At 33.4% G+C, this 25,244-nt stretch overlaps 3 protein-coding genes across 3 annotated transcripts; 2 read left to right on the forward strand and 1 right to left on the reverse strand.

The window, feature by feature from the left end:
• The first annotated feature begins 1,042 nt into the window (after positions 1-1,042).
• On the forward strand, positions 1,043-8,349 carry LOC140802995 (plasma membrane ATPase 4-like). The gene is made up of 16 exons (XM_073158662.1): positions 1,043-1,285; positions 3,821-3,940; positions 4,189-4,425; positions 4,533-5,294; positions 5,380-5,502; positions 5,610-5,714; positions 5,853-5,997; positions 6,121-6,285; positions 6,381-6,619; positions 6,707-6,739; positions 6,843-6,924; positions 7,014-7,174; positions 7,310-7,483; positions 7,585-7,767; positions 7,906-8,087; positions 8,177-8,349. Exons 1-16 carry the CDS (start codon positions 1,229-1,231, stop codon positions 8,271-8,273), a joined length of 2,865 nt encoding a protein of 954 aa, XP_073014763.1. The 5' UTR covers positions 1,043-1,228; the 3' UTR covers positions 8,274-8,349.
• An 800-nt stretch (positions 8,350-9,149) lies between these two features.
• On the reverse strand, positions 9,150-10,485 carry LOC140802996 (uncharacterized). The gene is made up of 3 exons (XM_073158663.1): positions 10,261-10,485; positions 9,962-10,135; positions 9,150-9,512 (listed from the first exon to the last, which is right to left on the reverse strand). The coding sequence occupies exons 1-3, from the start codon at positions 10,404-10,406 to the stop codon at positions 9,263-9,265; spliced, it is 570 nt and encodes a 189-aa protein (XP_073014764.1). The 5' UTR covers positions 10,407-10,485; the 3' UTR covers positions 9,150-9,262.
• Positions 10,486-23,307: 12,822 nt separating this feature from the next.
• LOC140803657 (peroxidase 16-like) lies at positions 23,308-24,747 on the forward strand. Its single transcript, XM_073159558.1, has 4 exons — positions 23,308-23,554; positions 23,705-23,902; positions 23,979-24,144; positions 24,308-24,747. The coding sequence occupies exons 1-4, from the start codon at positions 23,330-23,332 to the stop codon at positions 24,712-24,714; spliced, it is 996 nt and encodes a 331-aa protein (XP_073015659.1). The 5' UTR covers positions 23,308-23,329; the 3' UTR covers positions 24,715-24,747.
• The last annotated feature ends 497 nt before the right edge of the window (positions 24,748-25,244 follow it).

The following is a 25,244-nucleotide window of genomic DNA, read 5'->3' on the forward strand; positions in this document are numbered from 1 at the left end:
TTTAATGGCTAACAAATAATTGTGTGCATATCAGAATTACAGCAATTGTACGAAACATAAGATTTATAAATTTCACGTTAAACATTATTTATAAGTGATTCAAAGAAGATTTTTTTCCTTGATTTTACATACAAAAGAAGTTATACATAAATTTTTTATTATCTCATTTGTATTATCTTTTAATACATAAAACCTCCTTATATATTATTTTAATTTAATAAATCTTGCACTTAACATACTAGTATAACTACTGACCCATAAAGTGCGTGTCATGTAGTAAATTTCAAGGTTCTAAACAACGTACAGCGTTTCAAATCGTGGATGTCGAGCTCCAAGTTTTTTAAGTTTAAGCGCAAAAAAACATTTTTTATCTTTAGTGTAATTGTAATTATCTCAAACCAATAAATAGATAAAATAATTAGTCTGATGCATTAATTCTTATATTTATAAAAGCATAAAAATCTGAAAATTACAATATTTATTTGTTTTTTTGCAACTAGACCACATTAAAAAATGCTAAATATTTGTCAAATCATTATCAGACATACTTAATCATAATTAAAATTGAAAAAATAAACATATAAATTATAAACTTAATTTATTATTTTAAAATAAAAAGACGTATCTTCAAAATAAAAAATTTAAAAATAAATAGATGCGATTAATTGTGGATAAACAAACTTAATTAAACGTCTTAATTACGCTTAATTCGATCAAATTACAGTTTAATCGTTTTTTTTTTCTGAAGCGAGGCGTTTTTGTCGAGCTTCAAACTTAAAACACGCTTAAACGGGCTTTTTAAAACACTGATAAATTGTACTAATATATATATAATTTTAATTAATACAAAAATTTACATAATGTCGTCTCACGAGATAATTTTATTATATAAATTTATTGTAATTCGATTTATTAAAAAATAATATGTTCCAACCTTCCGTCTCAAACAAGTTGGATGTCAAAGTTGGAAGTCTGAGGCACTTGGTGTGGGGACATACGGCTATCGGGTCGCGAAAACAAGTATATAAAGAGGCCACGGGCGAACCACTACTCTTACTTGAGGCGATCGAGCGATCGATCCCATTTCCACTTCTCCCTAAAAAGCTTCGAATCATATATTTCCCTGTCCCTTCTACTATCCCTTTTCGTTCATTTTCACAAAAAGATTATTGGGAAAAATAAAACAAAAAGAAGAAGAAGTGATCTAACAGAAGTGGGGGAAGCGAACATGGGAAATGACAAAGGCACAAGTCTTGAAGAAATCAAGAATGAAACAGTTGATCTGGTACAATTGTTTTCCCAGTTTGATTCTTGATTATTGAACGAAATCTTGAAGTGGGATTTATGATTTTTTGTTTTGTTTTGTTTGTGTTTTGACTTGAATCTGTGATGAAAATCAGATGAGTTTTTGCTGTTATTTCATCACTGCGTTTCCCGAGATTCGTTTTGTTTGCACTTTGGGGATTGACTTTTAGTGCTAACCGGAAAGGTTTCTTTTCATATCATTTGATGCTTTGCTTTCAACTTTCCAAAGGCTTTTTGCTTCTCTCTTTTAGTTTCTGTTATACATACATACAAAGAACTGCCAACTTGCACAGAATTATGGGGACCAGTGTGTATGTATATATATGCATCCATTTTTCTATATTTCACCATTTTTAATGGGTGAGTGACATCTCATCGGTACTCAGATAAGTGTGCTGCAGGATATCAAAACTGTATATATAGACACACACCTTACTAATAAAATAAATAAACCAAAATTAAAATTTATTTCATTTTCTTGATTGACCATCCCTTTTGTGTTAATAATTTGATAACAATCTGTTACCCTTTTTTCTAATCATCACTAATCTCCATGAATCTGAATTTTGATTGCTCATCAATAAGCTTGACTTTTTTTCATATCATTTAATTAATTTGAAGACTAATTACAGTTATTGGGATGTACAATTAATGACTAGGTTATGAGACATATCAAATCGATTCATCCAAAATAATATTTTTCATTAATCGAATCAGGTTAGAGATCCGTCTTATAAAATTGACCCGTAAATTTACAAAGGTAGCCGAAGAAAATTTAATTTAGGAGAAGATATTGTGATTTGACTAGTAAGCAAGATGCATCCATCCATCCGCATCTCATTTTAAAATAATATCCCTAAATCTGAAGGTGTATAAAAAATATTAAATATTTACCTTCATTTTATAAATAATAATATAAGAAATTATTAAGTTAATTAATTAAAATATAAAAACTATGAATAATTTGTGGATAAAATACCGTTTCTGGCCCAGACGCCCCGTAATTCAGGTGAACCACGAAGACTGCTACTTTGGTCAATTTTCCTTTTTTATATAAAAAATATGGAGTAATTATCAAGAAAATGCACACCAAATTTAAATAACGAAAATTTTGAATTTACCCATCTTCATTCGCCAGTCAACTTGATGTAGTTTTCGAAAATTTATCATTTTTTTAAACCTCGTGGAGATCTAATCGAGGGAGTGGCCACAAGCATACAAAAATCATTTACAATTTAATAAAATATAACAACCTTTTTTTTAGATCGTTTGATTAGTTAAATTTGTACGATGTATATTTTATTTGATTCAATTAATAATTTGTTTTAAATTAAATAAACAAATTTGACGAACGTGAAATCGTATAAAAAAAGAGTTACTCTTGATAAAATTAATCAAACAAGTGACTTTTGGGAATTTTGTCCTTTTATGTTAACTTTTTGAAAGTGCCACTCTTTTTTGTAATAATAATAATTAAAAAATAAATATTTTGGGACACACCCAATGGTTGAAACTTGAAAGTCAACTTTCTCATGTCCACTTTTATTTTATTTTTTATTTTATTTACTTTTTGGAGACTTGTTTCGTTGGATCCTATGAACGAACAATTAATGAGTGTACCATGTGTAATTTTAAAAAAATTCATCCTAAAGGAACATGTTGCATGTTACTTATCTTCTTCCCACTATACAAGTTTGATTGTTTTTCAAACACGTGTTAGAAAAACAAACAAGCGTAGGTCAACCCTACCGATATTCACAATAAAAAGTGATATTCTCAACCTAAAAAATAATACTTTTTCATGGATGACTCAAATAAGATATCCGTCTCACAAAATACGATCCGTGAGACCGTCTCACACAAATTTGAGATAAACAAATAATTTAGAGTCAGCGCAATAATGGATTTAGGATTGCTTTGGCCTTTGCGGACAAATTTAGATTATGCTTAAATTTTTTTAATAATTTTTTTTTGTTCGTAATGGATATTGGGTTTTTTTGTCAGGCTGAAGAGCATTTTAGATAGCTGAAAATTTTGACAATTAATTCTATAATTGATCGTGAAAAGTATTAATTACAATTGTGCTCGGTTGACTTTGTCAACCACCTAACGATGTGATTGAGTAGGCCATTAAGAAAGACTAATCATGATGTTAATTATCCAACTACTGTTGTGTAATTTGCTCACACAATCGATTTTTAATGGAGACGAAATTGGAAGCCTATCTGATCGTAGTTTAAGGCTCATAAACTCACATTCGGTACGAAAAATGATGTAAACGAAACGAGCCGATTTCTGTGGTTCTTCCTAGGATACTGCTTCAATGACGTATGATTTTTAATGCATGTAACTTCAACTTATATTTTGCAACATCTGATGCATTGTCTAGATGTGAAGCTTTGAGTGTGGCTGTTGATATCGTTTTGATTTGGTTTTTTGTGACCAAAGAAAATATTTGGATGCATGACTGATTGTATGGATTCTCATGTTCGTGATTTTTCGTAAATGATAATAGGAAAAAGTCCCGATTGAGGAAGTCTTTGAGCAGTTGAAGTGTAGCCGTGAAGGGTTGAGTTCCGATGAGGGAAACACGAGGCTTAATATTTTTGGCCCCAACAAGTTGGAGGAGAAGAAGGTAATGAAACTGCTTTTTATAACTGTTTTGTTTGATCTTTTTTTACAATGCATGGTTATTGGCGAGGGGCAGAGGACGGATTCATGCACTAGGGAGAAGGGTGAAATGGGACGAGGAATGTGAGATGAGATGTTTCTGAATGATTTTTGGGAAGTGGAAACACATAAAATTTTAGTATCATTTTATGATCAGCGTCTTGCTGGATTGGATTGCAATGTATTTGATTATCTGTGTCAATTGTGATTCAGGAAAGTAAAATTCTCAAGTTCCTTGGTTTTATGTGGAATCCACTGTCATGGGTCATGGAAGCTGCAGCAATCATGGCCATTGCGCTAGCTAATGGAGGTGGCAAGCCCCCGGATTGGCAAGATTTTGTTGGTATCGTTTGCTTGCTCGTTATCAACTCAACTATCAGTTTCATCGAAGAAAACAATGCTGGAAATGCAGCAGCTGCTCTCATGGCTGGTCTTGCTCCTAAAACAAAGGTATATGATTTAAACCGGAATTTTGATCTATTTTCAGTTGTTGAACGGGCAAAAGCATAGATTTAATGATATATTGTTTCTCATATTGGATGATTTCTTGATCACAGGTACTTAGAGATGGTCGTTGGAGTGAGCAGGAAGCAGCCATTCTAGTTCCTGGAGATATCATAAGCATCAAGCTCGGAGACATCGTTCCAGCTGATGCTCGTCTTCTTGAAGGCGACCCATTAAAGATTGACCAATCTGCCCTCACTGGAGAATCCCTTCCCGTCACCAAGAATCCCTATGATGAAGTATTTTCAGGTTCAACTTGCAAACAAGGTGAAATCGAGGCGATAGTGATTGCCACTGGAGTTCATACGTTTTTCGGGAAAGCAGCACATCTTGTGGACAGCACCAACCAAGTGGGACACTTCCAGAAAGTGCTTACCGCCATTGGTAACTTCTGTATTTGTTCGATCGCGATTGGTATGTTGGCTGAGATAATCGTGATGTATCCGATTCAGCACAGGCCATATAGGAAGGGAATCGACAATCTCCTTGTTCTTTTGATCGGAGGTATTCCAATTGCTATGCCCACTGTCTTGTCTGTCACAATGGCTATCGGATCCCACAGATTATCTCAGCAGGGTGCCATCACGAAAAGAATGACTGCAATTGAGGAAATGGCTGGCATGGACGTCTTGTGCAGTGACAAGACTGGAACTTTAACTCTTAACAAGCTTTCCGTTGATAAAAGCTTGATCGAGGTCTTTGCGAAGGGTGTGGACCCAGATCAGGTTTTGCTTCTTGCCGCAAGGGCGTCAAGAACTGAAAATCAAGATGCTATTGATGGTGCCATTGTTGGTACACTAGCTGATCCGAAGGAGGTAGCGCATGACTACTTTTCTTGTCTTATATTTTAGATAGACTTGGAGTGGATTGTGTTTAGACGAAATATATTTGATTTTTCAGGCAAGAGCTGGTATTCGGGAAGTGCACTTCCTCCCGTTTAACCCTGTGGACAAGAGAACTGCATTAACTTACATAGATTCAGACGGAAACTGGCATCGGGCAAGCAAGGGAGCCCCTGAACAGGTGCTTCTGATTTCCACTATCTTGGTCTACTGCTTCATGAATATTATGCACAAATAGTTTTCTAACACATCGAATATTTATTCAAATATCCTCTTTTCTCGAATCAGATCCTAACTCTCTGCAACTGCAAGGAAGACTTGAAGAAAAAAGTCCATAGTGTCATTGATAAATTTGCAGAGCGTGGGCTTCGTTCACTGGCTGTTGGTCGACAGGTTTATTAACACTTTCTTGTAGCATGTTTGCTTGTTTCTCAGCATTTCTTTTTTTTTTTTTTTGTTTTTTGCATTTCATTTTGTACTGTTATTCTATTAGAGATGCAGATTTTTGAGACAAATGTTTTCTGTTTTCAGGAAGTGCCAGAAAAATCGAAGGACAGCCCTGGAGGTCCATGGCAATTTGTTGGGCTCTTGTCCCTTTTTGATCCTCCAAGACACGATAGTGCAGAAACAATCCGCAGGGCCCTAAATCTTGGTGTAAACGTCAAAATGATTACTGGTAAATGAACTTTCCCTGGATATGCAGTCCCAGAAGAAAGATACATTTCTCCTGAACCAACCTCATATTCATTTCTTTTTTCTTTGAAAACCTCATATTCATTTCCTTTTTCTTTGAAATTAGGTGATCAACTTGCCATTGCCAAGGAGACAGGGCGTAGGCTTGGGATGGGAGTAAATATGTACCCTTCTGCTTCTTTACTTGGCGACCACAAGGATGAGTCCATAGCTGGCCTGCCTGTTGAAGAATTGATCGAGAAGGCTGATGGTTTTGCTGGGGTCTTTCCAGGTCCGGTTTTTCCCTCTCTTTCTCTGTATTTACACCCTCTTTGTTTCTTAAATTAACAAATGGAAATTTCCTTATTTTTTTGTCTTTCCATACAGAGCACAAATATGAAATTGTGAAGAAATTGCAAGAGAGGAAACACCTTGTCGGAATGACTGGAGATGGTGTGAACGACGCCCCTGCTCTAAAGAAGGCAGATATTGGTATTGCTGTTGCTGATTGTACCGATGCTGCAAGAAGTGCTTCTGACATAGTGCTGACCGAGCCAGGGCTTAGTGTTATTATCAGTGCAGTTTTGACCAGCAGAGCTATTTTCCAAAGAATGAAGAATTATACAGTTAGCATTTTCCTCCTCTCTTCCATTTTTACAGATGAACTTTTGGTCGAGCTAACTTAAATGCTTTTTGTAATTATATTTTTGCAGATTTATGCAGTCTCCATTACAATCCGTATTGTGGTAAGTCGATCGACTAAAGCACAACAATCAGTTTTCTGTTTTTGGTAATTTTACTTTTAATTGACAGTTTTGATTGATTATATTATCCACTTCTTGTTTGCAGGTTGGTTTCATGCTTATTGCTTTGATTTGGAAGTTCGATTTCTCTCCCTTCATGGTTTTGATAATCGCCATTCTTAATGATGGTGAGTTACCGGATTGTATGAATGTTTCCTGTTTTTTCATTTTTTGGAAAAAAAACATGACATCTAATCGACAAATCTGGTCTACTTAGGTACAATTATGACCATTTCGAAGGATAGAGTCAAGCCATCTCCATTGCCAGATAGCTGGAAGTTGAGGGAGATCTTTGCCACGGGCGTAGTACTCGGAGGTTATCTTGCATTGATGACGGTTATATTCTTCTGGCTGATGCATAAAACTGATTTCTTTCCTGTAAGGAAAATCAACGTCTCTTCTTACCATTGGCGCCCTTGCCAACTTCCTTCTAACTCTACCACTGTTTGACGTATGAAAAGTATTTCAACCATTGTCTAATGGTTTATGTCCTATCATTTGTGGCCAATGCAGGACAAATTTGGTGTTAGGAACATTAGAGGGAGTGAATATGAAATGATGGCTGCTCTATACTTGCAAGTGAGTATAGTTAGCCAGGCCCTCATTTTCGTGACTCGGTCGCGCAGCTGGTCATATTTTGAACGACCTGGGGCTCTTTTGATGATTGCTTTTCTTATCGCACAACTGGTAATGGTTATATACCTCTATTGTTCCTCAGAAAATACACACTCTTTTCATAGTTCTCATGGTCTAAACTCCGTGGTGCGGAAACCGATATGCTTGTGTAGGTTGCAACTCTTATAGCTGTGTATGCCAACTGGGGTTTTGCTAGAATTAAAGGATGTGGCTGGGGATGGGCCGGTGTCATCTGGCTTTACAGTGCTGTTTTTTACATCCCGCTTGACTTGATGAAATTCGCTACTCGTTACATCTTGAGTGGAAAGGCCTGGCAGAATTTGTACGACAACAAGGTAATGAATGTTGTTATGTAATGAATTACTGAAATGTCTTCTCCTCTCCATGTTGGGTAGCATATATGACAAAATAGTTGAAGCATCAAAGCTTGGACTGGAGTGGAATTTAAAAATTTTGAATCCACTTTGAAACAGATTGCTTTTAGCAACAAGAAAGATTATGGCAAAGAGGAGAGGGAAGCTCAATGGGCTCTTGCTCAAAGAACTTTACATGGCCTTCAAAAGCCAGAAGTCTCGAATATCTTCCACGAGAAGAGCAATTACAGGGAACTTTCTGAAATTGCCGAACAAGCCAAGAGGAGAGCCGAGATTGCTAGGTAACATAACTTTTTCTCAGTCTATTTTCCTCGGAAGAACATCGAAAATGAAACCGAACATAACATGTTTTCCCATGTTTATTATATAGGCTTCGTGAGTTGCATACGCTCAAGGGTCATGTTGAGTCAGTCGTGAAACTTAAAGGGCTCGACATTGAAACGATCCAGCAGCACTACACCGTGTGAAGAAGCTGGATAACCTTGTAATGTCTCAGAAGATCAAATTTGTGGTTTAGGGAACACCCATACCTCCCCGCCCAAAGAGGTCGTGTTTTGTGCCATAGTTGTTTCTTGATGTATTTATGTTGTTCTCGGATGTGTATCTTAAAGAGCTGGCAGAAGGATTTTCTGTCTGATCTTTGACTCTATTGTGAGCATAATGGAATGATCTTGTCACACATTTCTCCCATCTCAAATATTTCGTTTTTCTACCTAAAAAAAGAAACAAAATCTTGGTTTTTCTCTGGTTTCTTTGCCTTGCCTTTCTGGTAAAGTGACCTCATTCAATGGTCTATTTTTATTTGCTTGTGTTGATTTGATTGAAATAAGAGTCTAGTAAAACTAAAAAATTCGAAAAATGAGCTAAAACTGATGATAACAATCATTCATTCACCCTGGGTTTTTGACTGTAAACACGAGTGAAACTGATTGAGACACATATTTGCAGTTTCTGGCCTTGGTGGTAGTGTCGTGCGTCCCAATGTTTAGTACAAATACCTATAACTGGACATTTGGTCATCACTCCCGTCTTGTGCAAGTACTGAAACAGTAATCAAACCATAACTATGTGACTGATATTTTGAAAATTTGTCTGAATGGGAGGAAAATCTTATTCTAATCGAGAAGAAATTAAAATGAATCAATCGATTTAGTATTGGATGGTTGGACTTTCGACTGGGTATGCCAATGGGAATATAGTTGTGTGAGCAATTTCATGTCGGATCGTTGTCCTTGACCCTGCGTATCGATATAACCTCAAGTAGATTGACCATCAACCATGAGTGATCGTTATTCACAAGATTACTGCGAATATGAATCATAAGCCATCCTGGTATGTCTCAGTTCCATATGAACTCAACACCGTTTTATTACTGTAAAATTATGCACCATACTGTTAACAGTTGAGCACAAAAAAGTATACACTGCAACGATCTTCCCACAATTTCAAATCGATCCTAGTATTCATCATCTTCATCATAGCCTTTGGATCGGAAAAATCGCCTGAGCACAGCAGAAACTGCACCAAGAACAATAAATAAAACAAAGAGATCGAATCCGCCTCCAACACCAACAGCCACGCTTGGACCTGGGGCGAAAAACGAGAAAGGAGACCAGCCCCATCCACCGTAAAAAGGAACACCAAGCCCGTAGCCGTATCCTCCTACTAGAGGAGGGGCCACTGGTGGGTTGATAAACACATTGGTCCTGCAAAGACAAGTAGCATTAAGCTTGTATAGTTGTATGGATGAGGGAAAATTTGTATGAGAATCCAACTTTCAGCCCACACATCAAAATTCTAGTAACCCATTTGGTCCTGCTTACAATCTTGGTGACTGATGAGTTAGAAAACAAATTTTACAGAGGTGCAACGGAACTTGAATTTATGAAGTCTGATCGAGTTCGGTTTGTGATATCTGAGTTTAATGTTGAGCTAGAACACATATGACGACACTATCTCATGAGCTCCTAAGCTTGTTCAATCTCCAATCACATGTAAAAGTGATAAATATATTAAATTGCGTTAGATTACATGTTCACGACAGAGTGTTCAACAATTAACTGACAAAATGGTCTGAAACTTCAGTTTGCGGCATTCATTAACCATTCAACGTACATGTCTCAAATATCAGTTAGAATCCCATATAACTAACTACCTCGAATTGTTGATTCTTGGGCCAGCAGAGCGTGGCGGAGGCGCAGACTTGAAAGCCTGGCCACCAATCCGACCACCAGTCTTGGCCGCGGCTGCCGGGTCAACTGATCCGAGTGTCAAAACGCCAGCTGTCATTGCAACAAGCGCCAATTTCGCCAAGCGATTCTCAATTTTCCTGCCAAACATCAGCTCCAAACAATCAAGAATCTTGCTATCAAGCACCAATCCACGAAAATGGGGTAAGGAAACATAACCAACTGCAGAGGAGAGTAAATATGTATTTTACACGATGAAATATACCTTGAGGAATCATCCTTTTCGTCCGGTCTACACCTGCAGGATATACGAAAAAGTTTTACATTTGGAAAAAGGGATTTTCCATTGGGTGTGAAAGTAGTTGTGGGAGAGATGGGGAAGAAACTACTCTCAAGCAAAGTGAGTGGCATGATTTCCGTGAATTTCTTCTGGGAACTTCAATTTTGGTCGTCCACTCGGAGAGGAGCCGGCTTGGGGGTCCAAGAATATGATTTATGTAATAAATCTTTTGTTGGAGACGGTTTAATTGGTGGTTATACAAGGTGGCACGTGGAGGCATCATAGTGGATAATTGGGATTTTTAATTTTTTTTTTTAATTTTTGGACAGATTTGATAATTGAGAAGTTTGAAAATTGAAGGATTAAGAAACGAACAAATTTCAATACATATTTATTTATCATGAATTACGAAATACTAGATGAAAATGTAGAGCATTTAGAATTAAGTTATAATTAGGGGCGTTCGTTAAACGACCATTTAAACTGACCAGAACATAAATTTTGATTTATTTGATTAGTTTAAACTGTTTTTTTGGATCGGTTTCGATTTTTATTTTTATTTTTTTGTATGTTTTTCGGTTTGGTATTTAGTTTTAAAATTAGAAATCATAAAAATCAAATCAATCATTTTATATATTATATATTAAAATATTGAAAAGTTTTATACATAATATGACAAAATAATTAAGAGAGTAATATTTACCTATAAAAGAAGACTCTGAACTTTAATGTAAATTATTAAACACAAAAACTCTCGTGAGATGGTCTCACAGATCAATTTCGTGAAACGGATCTTCTATTTAGATCATCTATGAAAAAATATTACTTTTTATGATAAGTCTCCGTTTGATACGTGTGATAGGATAAGTAAATGATTAATAATTAGAGTGATTGAAAAATGAGATATATGAATTAATAGTATGGTGGGATAAATAACATGGTGTTTGATAGGATTTTAAAATGATGGATTAATTTTGTAAATTTTATTGTAATGACCAAAATGCCCCAAATGCTAGTTAAATATATATTCTTAAAATAATTAGATAGATAATTCAATATTTATAATTATAATTTACATTTATTAAAATTAATTTAAATAATTAAAAAAATAAATTAGAATTGAAATAATATTTATTTTCATAAAAAAGTTAATTAACAAGATTAAAAATTTATAAAAATTTAATTTAAGATAGATTTGCATTATGATTTATTTTTTCTTTAAAATGATTGAAAATAATTAAAATATATGAAATTAATTTATGAAAAAATATAATAAAATTTTAAATATTATATTAATTTTAAATTTTCACTAATTTTAATTTTCATATTATATTGAAGAAAACAATTCAAGGGTATTATGGTCAAATATACAATCTTATCATGATCACAATTAAAAAATTATTAATTATCACACCTTTTGAGGAGGATTATTTAATCACAAAAATAACATGAATAATGTGGACTTTCAATCATAATCAAGGGCCTATAGATTAATAAAAAACGAACCAAACGCGAGATAAGAGAATAATTATTAAATAAGCATTCCCTTATCATGGCTACAAAACATAGCCTAAGAGTATTACTTTTTATTGTGAATATCGTTAGAGTTGACCCGTCTCACAGATAAAGATCCGTGATACTGTCTTACAAGAGACTTACTCATTATTAAATGGGTGGTTTTAATCACTTTCATCATATTTATTTACGTTATCATGTTTTGGTTATGTTTGTTTTATTTAATTTGCAATCCAGCTCTTCTACAAACATGGCAAGTCTCAGAGCTGGACTGAGACGTTTTTTTTTTTAAAAAAATTATTTTCCTTTTGCCTTAAACTTATATATTTTGTTTTTGCTGCTGTTATGAGCGTGGAAGTTGGTAAGGTGATATACCGGGGGGGCGGAGCCAGGATTCATGAGTATTTGAGGCTGACTTCATCTTGTATTAGACACTAATAGGTTCTATTAAAATCGAATTAACTGAAATTTTTTTTCGACAAACTTTATTATGAATATCTAACAAATCAAATCGAAATAATCAATTATTTCGGTCAGTAACACAATTAACTGAAGTTTTATATATTTTTTAAATAATCATGTTTAAAAAAAGTCCAATATAAAAATTAGATTAAATAAATTAAAATTTTATTTATTATAAAAATATTTTTAAGTATAGTTCTATTGTCCAATAAATTTTACTAGAAATTGTAATATTTATATCCTTATAAATTTTATTAGAAAATTTAAAATATTAATTTTATTTATAAAAGTTCAATTTGTTAGGTTAATCGAAGCTTTATATTAAAAATTGAAATCGAACGGAACTAACCCATATTTTAAAAAAATTAAATAGAACTTCCAAATAAACTAATTGTAGGACCAAACACTTGCCGCTTTACCAAAAACTATAGCTGGTGGTACTAGTGCAACTCAATTATTTTGAATTGTACAGCAGCTCAAACGTCATAGTTCGATCGTTCTACCTAATAGGGACAATTATTGCACCTCAACACCGAACCGAATTTTCAAATTAATTCATTTCAGTTTATTATGATTCTAATTGGAACTGATATTTTATTCACAATTAGATTGTAATTGATGTTTACTCGTTATTTGTTGATATGTACTCTTTTGGTTTAAAAATAACTTGACATATTTTATTTTCTTCATTTATTGAGTTATTTAACTAGAAATATTCAATATTCCCAAAAATTTACACAAAAAATTATTTTTCAAATTTCATACTTATTCAATTTTCGGTTATTATAAATAGAAAAATCACAAAACAAGCTCAACAAATAATTGCACGTCAATAATCCTCAAACATTTCAACCAATTGATTATTATTCTAAAAATATGCAACAATAGATTTTTATGGTGAAAATTTAAACTCCAAAATTCATATATATCATAAGACAATATTATTGCAACTCGAATAACAACTAAATATTTAACATAATTTTAGAGTCGTCGAATTTTTATCTCAAAGTCGTATAATTTCAGACATACGACAATGAACCAATCAATATACAATAATGAATTATGATTTTAAGAGATGTGTTATTTTTAGTTTTTAAACATGAGAATAAAAAAAAACTGATAAATTTGTTTTATTTTTAATATGAGACTGAAAATAATTTAAAATTTTCAAATACTAATTTTAAAAAAAAAAAAAAAAAAATAGGCGGGGCTGGGCTCTAGCCCTGGGTCTACCCACTAGAATCAAACTATATTACTCATGAATCCTTGAGAAAGCGAATGTGGAATTGACTGTGAATCTCCTAAGAGCAAACTTGTCTATATTTTTTTCGCTTTCTCAACTGCTTCAACACAAGTAGATGGCGATTCGGACATAACTAGTTTATGGATTGTTCGCTGAAACTTTTTTTTTATAAAACATGAAGCATAAATTGATAATGACAGCAACATGTGGTTCATATGTAAGAAGGGCAGAGAAATGAGTGAAGCGAATCGAATTTATATAAAATATATACGTATTTAATTTAAGAAACCAGAAAAAAATATAATAAGAGCAAGGGTTGCATGGTCTATAGCGGTTGAAGAGGGTTCTTCAACCATCGCTTTCTCAGCTTCAGAGATCGTGGAATGGCCACCATTGGTATGTGATCGATTGATGTCGGGACACGTTTCATCCTCTTTTGCTTTCCTTTCTTTCACCACCTCCTCTTCTTCCACGCCATTTCATTGAGCATGACAAGGGCTTCGCTAGCGTGGACTTCAATTGTCTTGGCAAGCTTTACTTAGGCATATCAAACTCCCTACGCTTAGTCCGAATCTTGGAGCCGATGGACAAAACATCAAACTCCATCTGTGAGATGACTGGCATCATCATCGGGAGCTGCGCGGCTTGTGGCATCAAAGTTTGTCTACCTTTGAATATATATCAGCCGCATGAGACTCTCCCTCAATTGGAAATCAGTGAAGGACCACAAACCAAGAGCTACCTTAATTTCATCAGTCTCTGCCAAGTCCAACATCTGACCTTCAAGAGTGGCCAACTTCTATAGTATATTATCCTCCAGTATGGTCTTCAACAAGACTGAGGTGCGATGTTCAAACCATCTGTCAAACATCTTGATTTTCTTGGCCACAACCTTCAACACTTGAGATAGTATCAGAGCAATATCTACTAAACGGTGGTAGGAGTCTTGGATGGAGGTTGCACATTCCCTTTTCCTTATCCTTGGGGTCTATTGGGGAAACAACAGAGGTAGTTGAAGGAACATCTTCTTAATGCCAGTCACAGGTTGAGTGGGCTATACTGGTGGTACCGGTTCCGGTTGAGTCAGCTTGGACACCAGCTTGAGCTTTTTCTCAGGCTCCTTATTTCCCTTCAACCTCTTTGGTCAGCAGCATCCGACCGTTGGGATGCAGCGGTCAGAGTTTTGATCTTGGTGAAGACTTGTTTTAGAGGTACGTTCTCCTGATTATCCTCTTCATCGATCTCAGAGTAGACCATTTTTTCTCTTCATCGGTGTTTTTGAGCCTCTTACCCAGCATCTTTCACCACCTTGATCTTCACATCACATTAGATAGAAATAAATGTTCCCTATCAATGCAGGTCCTCGAGCAAATCAGTTGTGGTGGTAGTATTTGTGATATTCATGAACAAGTTTGCGATATAATAAATAAAATGTATTTAAAAAATTTCTTTTATCTAATAGTGAAACACAAATTAGGGTTCTATTTTCATTTTTGGGCTGAATTTTGTTTCACTCATGGTACATATAGTAATGATTTATTTTTATAATAAATTTTACCTTCAAAGACAACATACTATTTTTTAGTAAATTCACTATTTTAATTTTCAATTAATGATTTATCTTAATTTCAATATTAATGTGAAATTATTATTATTTAAAAGTTGTAACTCATTTTTATAAATTCCTTTCAATGTGATAATAGTTTCTCCTAATTAAATTGTCAACCTTTCATGTCATTTTTATATATTATATATAAATCCTCCCAACCCATTTTCACTTTTCTTACAAAGAGAATGAAGAGACAAGCCATAAACATTATATTTTATCACCACCAAATTTACTAAATACTATTCCAATTCATTTATTTTATCAAATTTCCACTGCCAACTTATTCACTTCCATACTAATAGCTACTCATGATTCTTTTCATTGAATTAGGGTAGTGGCATAATGATTGAAAGGCACGGAAAATAATCGTATTTTATGTGGATATATTGGATATTGTGTACTTGTGGATATTTAAGGATTTCTTTATAAAATATAATTCTTAAGCTATGTCATGAAGTTGATGATAGAAGATGATCAATAATAGTTTCCACTGTATGAAGCTGAGATTGAGGTAAATGGGCTTATATATGTGTTTTAAATAATGATGTTTATGCTCTTTAAAACTCGATCGTACATTACTCGTTTCACGTCTTTTGATTCTATATATGTTTGTTCCGCATGATTCCTCTATTATTACTGTTATGATTCGAATTAAAAGTAGTAAGGAAATTTCTGAAACATGATTTGATAAGATAAGGCCCTGATACGGTGATTATATTAACCGATATATTACGTCGTCTCCTTAAAGGAGTAACAATTAGGGACTGATCAGTATACCATGGATAAAAAGATGAATAACAGTACCTTGTTTTGATATATTTTGATGTCTTGTTTCGAGTTTTGTTTGTCTCTAGTCTTGATTCATGTTGCGACATGTTCTACATCATTTCACCTTTGAACTCATATTATATGTATATTTTGATATTTTGGTGTACAGTTGGCCCCTACATGCTGAGTGTTTCCCTAAAACACTCACCCCCTTATGAGTTCAAAGGTGAAATGGAAAGGAACTCGAAGAGGAAGAGCTTACATAATCTTGAGCTGATGAAAAAAGAGACATTTAGAAGTGCTGCTATTTTTTTTTTTATTTTTGTTGTCTCTATGATGATAAGTTTTAGCTTCCACTGATGTATTTGATTATGATTTATACTTTGGGATGTAAAAACAAATTTTGTCATGAAATAATATAATGGTTTTTGTTTAAATCCTATACCATGAGACTTTTTGTTTTCGAATTTTATTTGAAAGCAACGTCGATGCCACGCTCCCAGGTTCGGGGCGTGACAAAATTCTTAGGATGCAGCGTTTAATATTCCAAGAAGATAACAGATTTGCAGAGCAAACCTTTTAGATTTATCTTTTTCGCTTGGTCATTTTGCAGAGAATCCCAAACAGGATGTGCTATGTATTGGAACTTCTCTTGTGTGATCTTGCCAAAAGCCCATGCTTTAGCCAGTAGGGCTTTGGCGACGATGGTGGCCGAAAACCGAATTTGCGGCATGCATAATATGCATTAGTATATCTAATAAGGTTAAAAGTTTAGTCTTTGGGATTACCAAAAACTCATATTGATAGTGTTTTTAAGATATTTAAAGATATGCTTAGCAGCAACATAATGGGACAGTTTGGAAGCAACACATAATCTAGCACAAAGACAAACTGCAAACATAATATATGATCGAGTAGCAGTTAAATTAATTAGGTTGTTAAACAAAAATAACCAGAAAAATCACTTAGCATATCAAGTGTAGACTCTGATACCACTTGTATGTGATTTTTGTTTACGTTAAAAAAATGTGTGTACCAAATATCAGTGTTATCCCAGATGTTGTAACACTGAGTAATAACACATAACAGAATAATATATCACACAAATAAATAACTTAAACAAAAATAACTCAGATATAATTATACACAGGTATAAATACTTGCGTGATTCTTATGGCAAAATATTCATTAAAAAAAACAAAAATTTGAGTTTACAAAACCAATACTAGTGATCTTACGAAAAAATAATTTTCTCAAAAAGTTGAGAAAATAAATTGATTCTTAAAATAAATAATCAGATTAAAAACATATTCAAGGAACACAACCGTCTACCGAAAAACGGAGCAACAAAAACACGATCTTCAATCCACACTTCTACAAGTGTTGTCTTTAGATATCTCCATCAATCACGACAATATGTTGTAGCAACGAAGATCTTCAAACGACGACGCTATGTGATTTGATTATTCTCTCTCTATCTCTGGTCGTGCAAAGCCTTTTACAGCTACTGATTTCTCCTCCTTATATAGACTTTTTTTCCCTAAAGTATATCTAAAAAAGAATTCTACAAAATATGAAAACGAGATTTTTATTATAAATAAACTCTTATAAACAATAATACTATATCATGAAACTCTTAGCGTAATTATAGAAGATCTAGAAAGGCAAAAACCTTAATTAATTATTTCACAAAATTTTATTAATAAGGAAAAAATAATTTTTAGAATATATCTTAAAAACTAAGAATTATTTTTCCTTTCAAAGATCATATTTTATTAGAATAAAACAAAATTGTAATTTTTTTAGCAATTAAATTGTTAACTTAAATTCAAAACAGTCGGATCATTTGCAAGGAAGGTCAATGTCAAATAAAACAAATGGTTTTTTGGGCCAATGATCCATTAAAGAAATTTTTTCCTAAAAAAAGACACTTGTTTCTCGGCTTATTTTGAACTTGTTTATATATAGTTTGTGGTGGAGTAATGTGTGAATATATAATTTATTATATTTCAAGATTCTCATTAAAAAAATTTTTCCCCGAGAAATTAGGGGTGTCAAAATTACACACGACTCACCAACCCGACACGGTTCAATCCTAAAAAAATCAGGTTTGGGTTGGGGTTTTTTGGGTTCAGGTCAGATCGGGTTGGACCCGATAGCTGACACGAAAAAATGATCGGGTTGGATTTGGTTCCGAAAATTGTAATTTTTTTAAAAATATATAATTAATAAAAATTGCCTACATTTTTATATATTATATGTCTGAAAAATATTTATTGTATATTTATATCATAAATTTTCATAATTTAATATTTATTTTGAATATTTTTTAATTTTCAAACAATTGTTTATTTGATTTAATAAATATGCTTTATTTTTCTATAATTAAACTTTCAAATGTAATTATGTAAATCATATATATGACAGATATTTTATTATTATATGTTTAAATTAAAATATTATTTTTTTATTTTTAAAAAAAAAATTCAAAATCAAGTTAATCGGATTGATTCGGGTTTGAGTTCGAGTTCACAGTTTTCGAGTTGACTCAGGTTCGGGTTGGACAATTTTTGAATAGTACTAATACTCAACCCAACCCACCCGAATTGACACATTATAATAGAAAATTAAGTTGAATGGTGTATATTCCATATCGTCCATGTCTTAAAAATAATAACAAATTAAATAAGACAAGGCCGATATGGGATACGCATAATTCAACTCACAATTTTCACAAATTAACAATAACAATAATTTAATAAATCAAACACAAATTTAAGACATGGACGATATGGAATATACATCATTCAACTTAATTTTCTATTATATATATATATACATATACATATATATATATAATAAATAATATATATAATGTAATATAATTTAAAACATATATTAGATATTATATTAAAAACATACCCGTCTTCGACAACTGGAGAAAAGGTAAATGTTTTTGATAAATTATAGTATTTCGAACTTTGAAGTTATATGATAGTGTATATATATATATACACACACACACATATATACATATATATATATATATATATATATATATATATATATTATATTTGAGAATAGTGTAAATTGTTAATTAAGAATATAAAAAATTTAATACTCGATCCACACAAACACACATAGAGGGGTGACAGCGAATGGATATGCTTTATGACGCTTTCAGCCACGTGAAAACGCTTAGGAATTAAATATAACTATTGTTGGATTATGGTTGACAGCATTGTTCAGCTAAGTTTTAGGTAAGATTTTAACGTTTGATCGGGAATTCTTTTTATTCTAAAAATATGAATGAATCTATATATGATGCATATTTTTAAGTTGGTCATTATTCTTATTCTGAGTGTGTATAGACTACCATCACATCTCGATTTACTTGGAGGGCGAACCACAACGTCTTTTCCTAGAGATTATATAAAAAAAAATGGGTCGTGATTATAAGGGCATGCACAATAGTGGATATAATACATGCCAAGGCATCCAAATATCCTTTTCATCTAAATATTCACCAATGTACACCATTGATTTGTGTGTCAGAGCAATACCCGGTTACAAATTTGTAACCGGGTATTGCAATTTTTTTTTATTTCTTCAAGCCAGCGTGAGTTTCACGTTGATTTGAGACACGTGCGTGCATTGTACTCGCACGTCAAAACCTGTAATGGACAATTAAATGGACGGGGTCGACGAAAACATTGGTCGACCAATACCATTTTTGGTCGACCAAAATAATCGGTCGACCAATTGTTGGCCAATTGGTCGACCGATTGTTAACAATTGGTCCACCAAATGGTCGACCAAACAAAACATTGGTCGATTATTTGGTGTGTGGATAAAAATATGAATTAGCCGTTACAAAATAGTCGTTACCAAGTAGACGTTACAAAATAGTCGTTACGAAAATGTATATAAGTAGGAAATGAATGATTAATTATTCTTCACAATACATCCAGTCTGCATTCTCTCTTATACTCAACTATTCATTTGTTCCAAAATGTCTTAAGATCTTACTCAAAATAACAGAGAAAACATTCCAGAAAATACATCTGATCCTGGTGAAGAATTACTCATGACGATGGTGCATAAATAACATAGAGCGGCTGAATTCATTCAAACTTCTTATGGAAATTCACAAAGAAGACGATCAATGAACAGATAGCGTGTAGCTGGGCACGTTCAACTTGTTAATGATTATTTCTCTACTGAGCCGGTTTATGCCGATGACATGTTCCCACGGAGATTCCGAATGAGAAAGGAGTTGTTTTGCGCATAGTCACTGATTTGCAAAATCATCCAGATGGATATTTTAAATGGAGAGGAGATGCTGCGGGAAGAAAAGGCTTATCCCCACTTCAGAAATGCACGGCAGCTATCCGCCAACTAGCTTATGGAGGCCCAGCCGACCAATTGGACGAGTATCTAAGGATGGGTGAAACAACTGCACTTGAATGCTTGTCCAAATTTTGTCAATGTGTTATGCAAATATATGGGCCTGTGTACTTAAGAAAACCCAATGCAACTGACATCGCTCGTTTGCTTGAAATGCATGAGCAAAGACATGGTTTTCCTGGTATGTTAGGAAGCTTTGATTGCATGCATTGGGCTTAGAAAAATTGTCCGGTCGCGTGGAGAGCCCAGTACACTCGAGGCGATCATGGCTACCCAACAATTGTGCTTGAGGCAGTTGCATCAGCCGACTTGTGGATATGGCACGCCTTTTTTGAAGTGGCTGGGTCTCGTAATGACATCAATGTCCTTAACGAGTCACCTCTTTTTAATGACGTCTTGAAAGAAAATGCACCAGATGTTAATTTTCTTGTGAATGATACACAGTATACTAAAGGATACTACTTAACAGATGGTATATTCTCGGAATGGGCCACTCTCATGAAGAGTTTCTCATGCCCACAGGATCCCAAAAGAATGAAATTCAAAGAAAGACGAGAGGCTGCAAGAAAAAATGTTGAACGGACATTTGAGGTTCTCCAAGCTCGTTGGACAATTATAAGAGGCCCATGGAGACATTGTTTTATGGATAAATGCAAAGAAATCATCTATACATGCGCGCATTATCTTACATAACATGATTGTTGAGGACGAGGGTCATGCAATATCAATGTTGGTCGTGGGATTTTGAAGAAAGAGATAATTTCATAGTCAATCAGGGTTCAACCATAGAATTTGGAGAATACCTTCGAAGAAATACAGAGTTACGTGATAGTCATATGCATCATCAGCTTCGTCACGATTTGGTTGAACACATTTGGGAGACATGTCTTCGTGATGAGCGAACGTCTTGTGTATTTGACTATATATGTGGTTTGTAATTTCTGTTTTCATGTCTTTTTTAAGTATCTTCGTGAATTACTAATTTTCAATTAATATTATTATAAATATTGTTTTATGGTTTGTAATTTTTTATTATTAATGTTATAAATATTGTTTTGTGGTAAATTAATTTGTATAGTTCGTTATAAATTTTTTAATTTTATTAATATTTATTTTATTACAAATTAGTTATTCAAAAATAATCGTTATAAACTTTCTAGTTTTATATTTCAATAAAAATATAATACTAAATAATAGATGAAAGTAATTAAAGTGGTTAAATGGTTTTATTTAAATGAAAATAAAATATTAATTAAAATGATCGTGGGACTCATAAATATTTGGTTGGTGAGATATTTGATTGTGAAATATGAGATATTTGAGTAGAAAAATATTTGATTGATGGTGTGGATTATGGAGTCCACAAATATTTGAAGGAAATATTTGTCTTATTGTGGATGGCCTAATGTTCATGTGTGTATTTATATATTCAAGAAAAAAGAATATTTTAAAAAAATTAATTTAATTATGTTTCAAATATTCATTTTCGTTTCTTTTTTATACATTAATCGTTTATTATCAAGTTGGTCAAAAATATATTTTTTAACCCAAAGGTATCCTGAATTTTGACTTATCCGAGTCTTTGGTATATAAATGAGTGAAATTTAATATTTGATCAAATTTCAAATTGCAAGCAAACGAAAAAAGAATACATATTATTACGATCAAACAAGATAAGAAAGCCCTAAATGCATAATTTATTGGAAAGAAATATATAAAATATATATTAATGTCATCTCTGAAAAATATGATTAAATTTAGGAAGTGGTTGCTTATTCCTTCTTGCAGAAGAAGCCAAGAAGTAAGCAAATTTTCATTCTTATAAAATATGTATGAGTGACTTCAGTTCGATTAAATTAATGCCTATGGTAATTTATATGGTTCCCGTTGATAAGTAAAATATATTGCCCATACCCTCTCATTTTTAAATATTTTTTTTATATACTAGATCAGATTCTGGTTCTAGTTCCGGTTCCCGTTTCGGATCTGGTTTTATGTTGTTGTTAGAGAATCAAAGTGGATTTGCAATTAATCACGAAATGTGATGGTTCTTACAAATCATTTCTTAATTTCTTCAGAAGTAATTCGAAAGATCATGCACATTTCTTTCCTAGTTAAGAAAAGAGTACAGATGGCCGGTTGAATCCAGCTCAGCACAATTGGGATTTTTTTTTGAAATTGGATGCAATTACTAATTCATGATCTGACATGTACAAAATAAAAACTTCATTTTCGATTCTACGAGAATTATTATGAAAGCCTTTTATTTGCTTCTCTTCGATGGAAGTTTGATTTTCCTTGAATTTCTTGCGTAACCGTTTTGATTCCTATTATTGGGAATCACCTAAAACCATTATCAAATTTGAAGATTTTTAATTAATACAAAAAAAAAAAATATTATCCATTTATGTTCTCTCCATTGATGCCGTGTATATCATAATTCATTCCAATAGTCTGAAAGAAAAATTAAGTATTCAAATGGATGTACTCAGGCCACCATAACCAAATAATCAGAATATATTTAACATTTAAAAAGGTAATCAAGCATCCAGTTCATGTATTTGTCACATATCTGGGCAAAATTTTAATTGTTGTCATGTATGTCTGTTTTCCTTTTGTTTGTTTATAATTTTGGATTTTAATATAATTAAAATCGAGTTTTTAGTTTTGTATTTTTCGATTTTTTTATAATTTTAGATTTTTTTTATTATTGAGAGTGATGAAATACATTTTATAGCATCATATGAACGTCATGTTAGAGATGTAACGATATCACATAGAGAAAATACCAAAATTGCAAAAATACGTAGATAGAATGTTAAAGACAAATTTTGATGATGACGTAGAAGACCAAAATCATAAAGAGATGATATAAAAGACCAAATTGTAATTCTCTCTTATCAAAATTTATATATTTGTAGTAAAAAAATCGAAAAAGTATAGTACCTACAGATCTGAAACAAGATTTTTAAGCCATGTAAACCAACTATAAATTCAACAGGAAGCTTTGCAATATGATAAACAAACATCGGCAAAAGTAAAATACCAAAATGAAGAAACAAAAAACGTTAATTTTCCATCCCCTTTTGCCTTTTCTTCTGCTACTCCAAATATTTGGTGTGGCTTCCAACAACCGTCTTAGCACTAATTTTTACAGAAACATATGCCCGAACGTTGAATTTCTGGTCCGGGCCGCAGTCGAGACAAAGTTCAGGCAGACGTTCGTGACTGCTCCCGCCACCCTCCGCCTCTTTTTTCACGATTGCTTTGTCCGGGTTTGTGCATCATAAAAATCTTGATCAACTTCATAACATTATATATATATATATAGTCATAAACTTTGGTATATTTAGCTAGTGAAACCAATGTATTTTGGCACAAAGACAAAATTTGTGCCGCCTTCTAATTTGGCATGAATACGTCAGGGTTGTGATGCCTCCATCCTTTTGGCATCACCGAACGGCAAGGCGGAGAAGGATCACCCCGATAACCTTTCGTTGGCTGGAGATGGATTTGATACTGTCATCAAAGCTAAATCAGCCGTGGATAGTATTGCTCAGTGCAGAAATAAAGTTTCCTGCGCAGATATATTAGCATTGGCCGCAAGGGATGCCGTAAATTTGGTATATATATTCATTTATATTTCTTGACTACATTGTTAGCTATTACTTATCAGCTAGTTTGTGAGTATATATGCAGGCTGGAGGACCATTTTATCCAGTGGAATTAGGGAGAAGAGATGGACGAATTTCTACAATAGCCAGCGTACAGAGAAAGATTCCAGGTCCAGGCTTTAGTTTAAACCACCTCATATCGATGTTTTCCAGACATAAGCTCCACCTCACTGATTTGATTGCATTATCAGGTGTGACAACTGATCTCATTATAATTTGACCATTTTCTCATGAATCATTCATTATTAAATCTATTGGGAAAATAGTTTTTGCAAGTTTGGTTATTTTGATTTTGGGTATGGTAAGTAGTCAAAATCTGGTCTTGTTGCGAGATTATTTTTTTATATATAATAGGTGCGCACACTATCGGATTCTCTCACTGTGGTCGATTTTCCCACCGGATATACAACTTCAGCCACAGCAGCAGCATTGACCCGACCCTCAACATGGCCTATGCAATGCAACTAAGGCAAACGTGCCCAAAAAATGTCGATCCAAGAATCGCTATCAACATGGATCCCACAACTTCTAATACCTTTGACAATGCTTATTACAAGAACCTTATTGAAGGGAAGGGACTGTTTACATCTGATCAAGAACTTTTCACGGATGCTCGTTCGAGGGCGACTGTTAATCTGTTTGCCTCAAATAGTGCTGCTTTTGGTGATGCGTTTGCGCAGGCCATGATCAAGCTGGGAAGAATAGGAGTCTTGACAGGGAAAAAGGGTGAGATTAGAATTGATTGCAGCAAGCCTAATTAATTTGTTGAATATTTATAGTTATCTCTATTGTCATGTTCGTTTTCTAATCAAGCACGACATTTGAATTATATTCAGTGTGTCGATACATATATAATTAAATCAAGGTTTTATTAAACCATTTTAAACCCACCTACCTACATTATAAATTCTGTGGACACAAGTCTAACATTAATCTTAGATACATACAAAACGACTTTTTCGTACATCCGGATAACTCGATGCTACATGTGGGGGCAGTGCCCCCACAGGATCTGTACCGTTAATTTTAAAGAATTTGGTGGACCCCGCATATGTGTGGTTAAGATGGGTCTTTGATCTTCTCATGGGACAATACCTCATGAGGTAGGGTGAAATATTCCCATCCGAATGATAGTGACCGTGAATTTCTAATTATATAAAAGAAAAAGACTTCTCGAATCAAATATAAGGAAAAGGGACGATTAGTTGCAGCACCATTAATTCATCTCAGAGCTTTCCTTTTGTGTGTCTCTTGAATTCCAATTACTTGAGTCGTTTTAAAGAATATTGTA

Source organism: Primulina eburnea, chromosome 10, assembly GCF_022965805.1.
Source record: "Primulina eburnea isolate SZY01 chromosome 10, ASM2296580v1, whole genome shotgun sequence".
Taxonomy (NCBI): domain Eukaryota; kingdom Viridiplantae; phylum Streptophyta; class Magnoliopsida; order Lamiales; family Gesneriaceae; genus Primulina; species Primulina eburnea.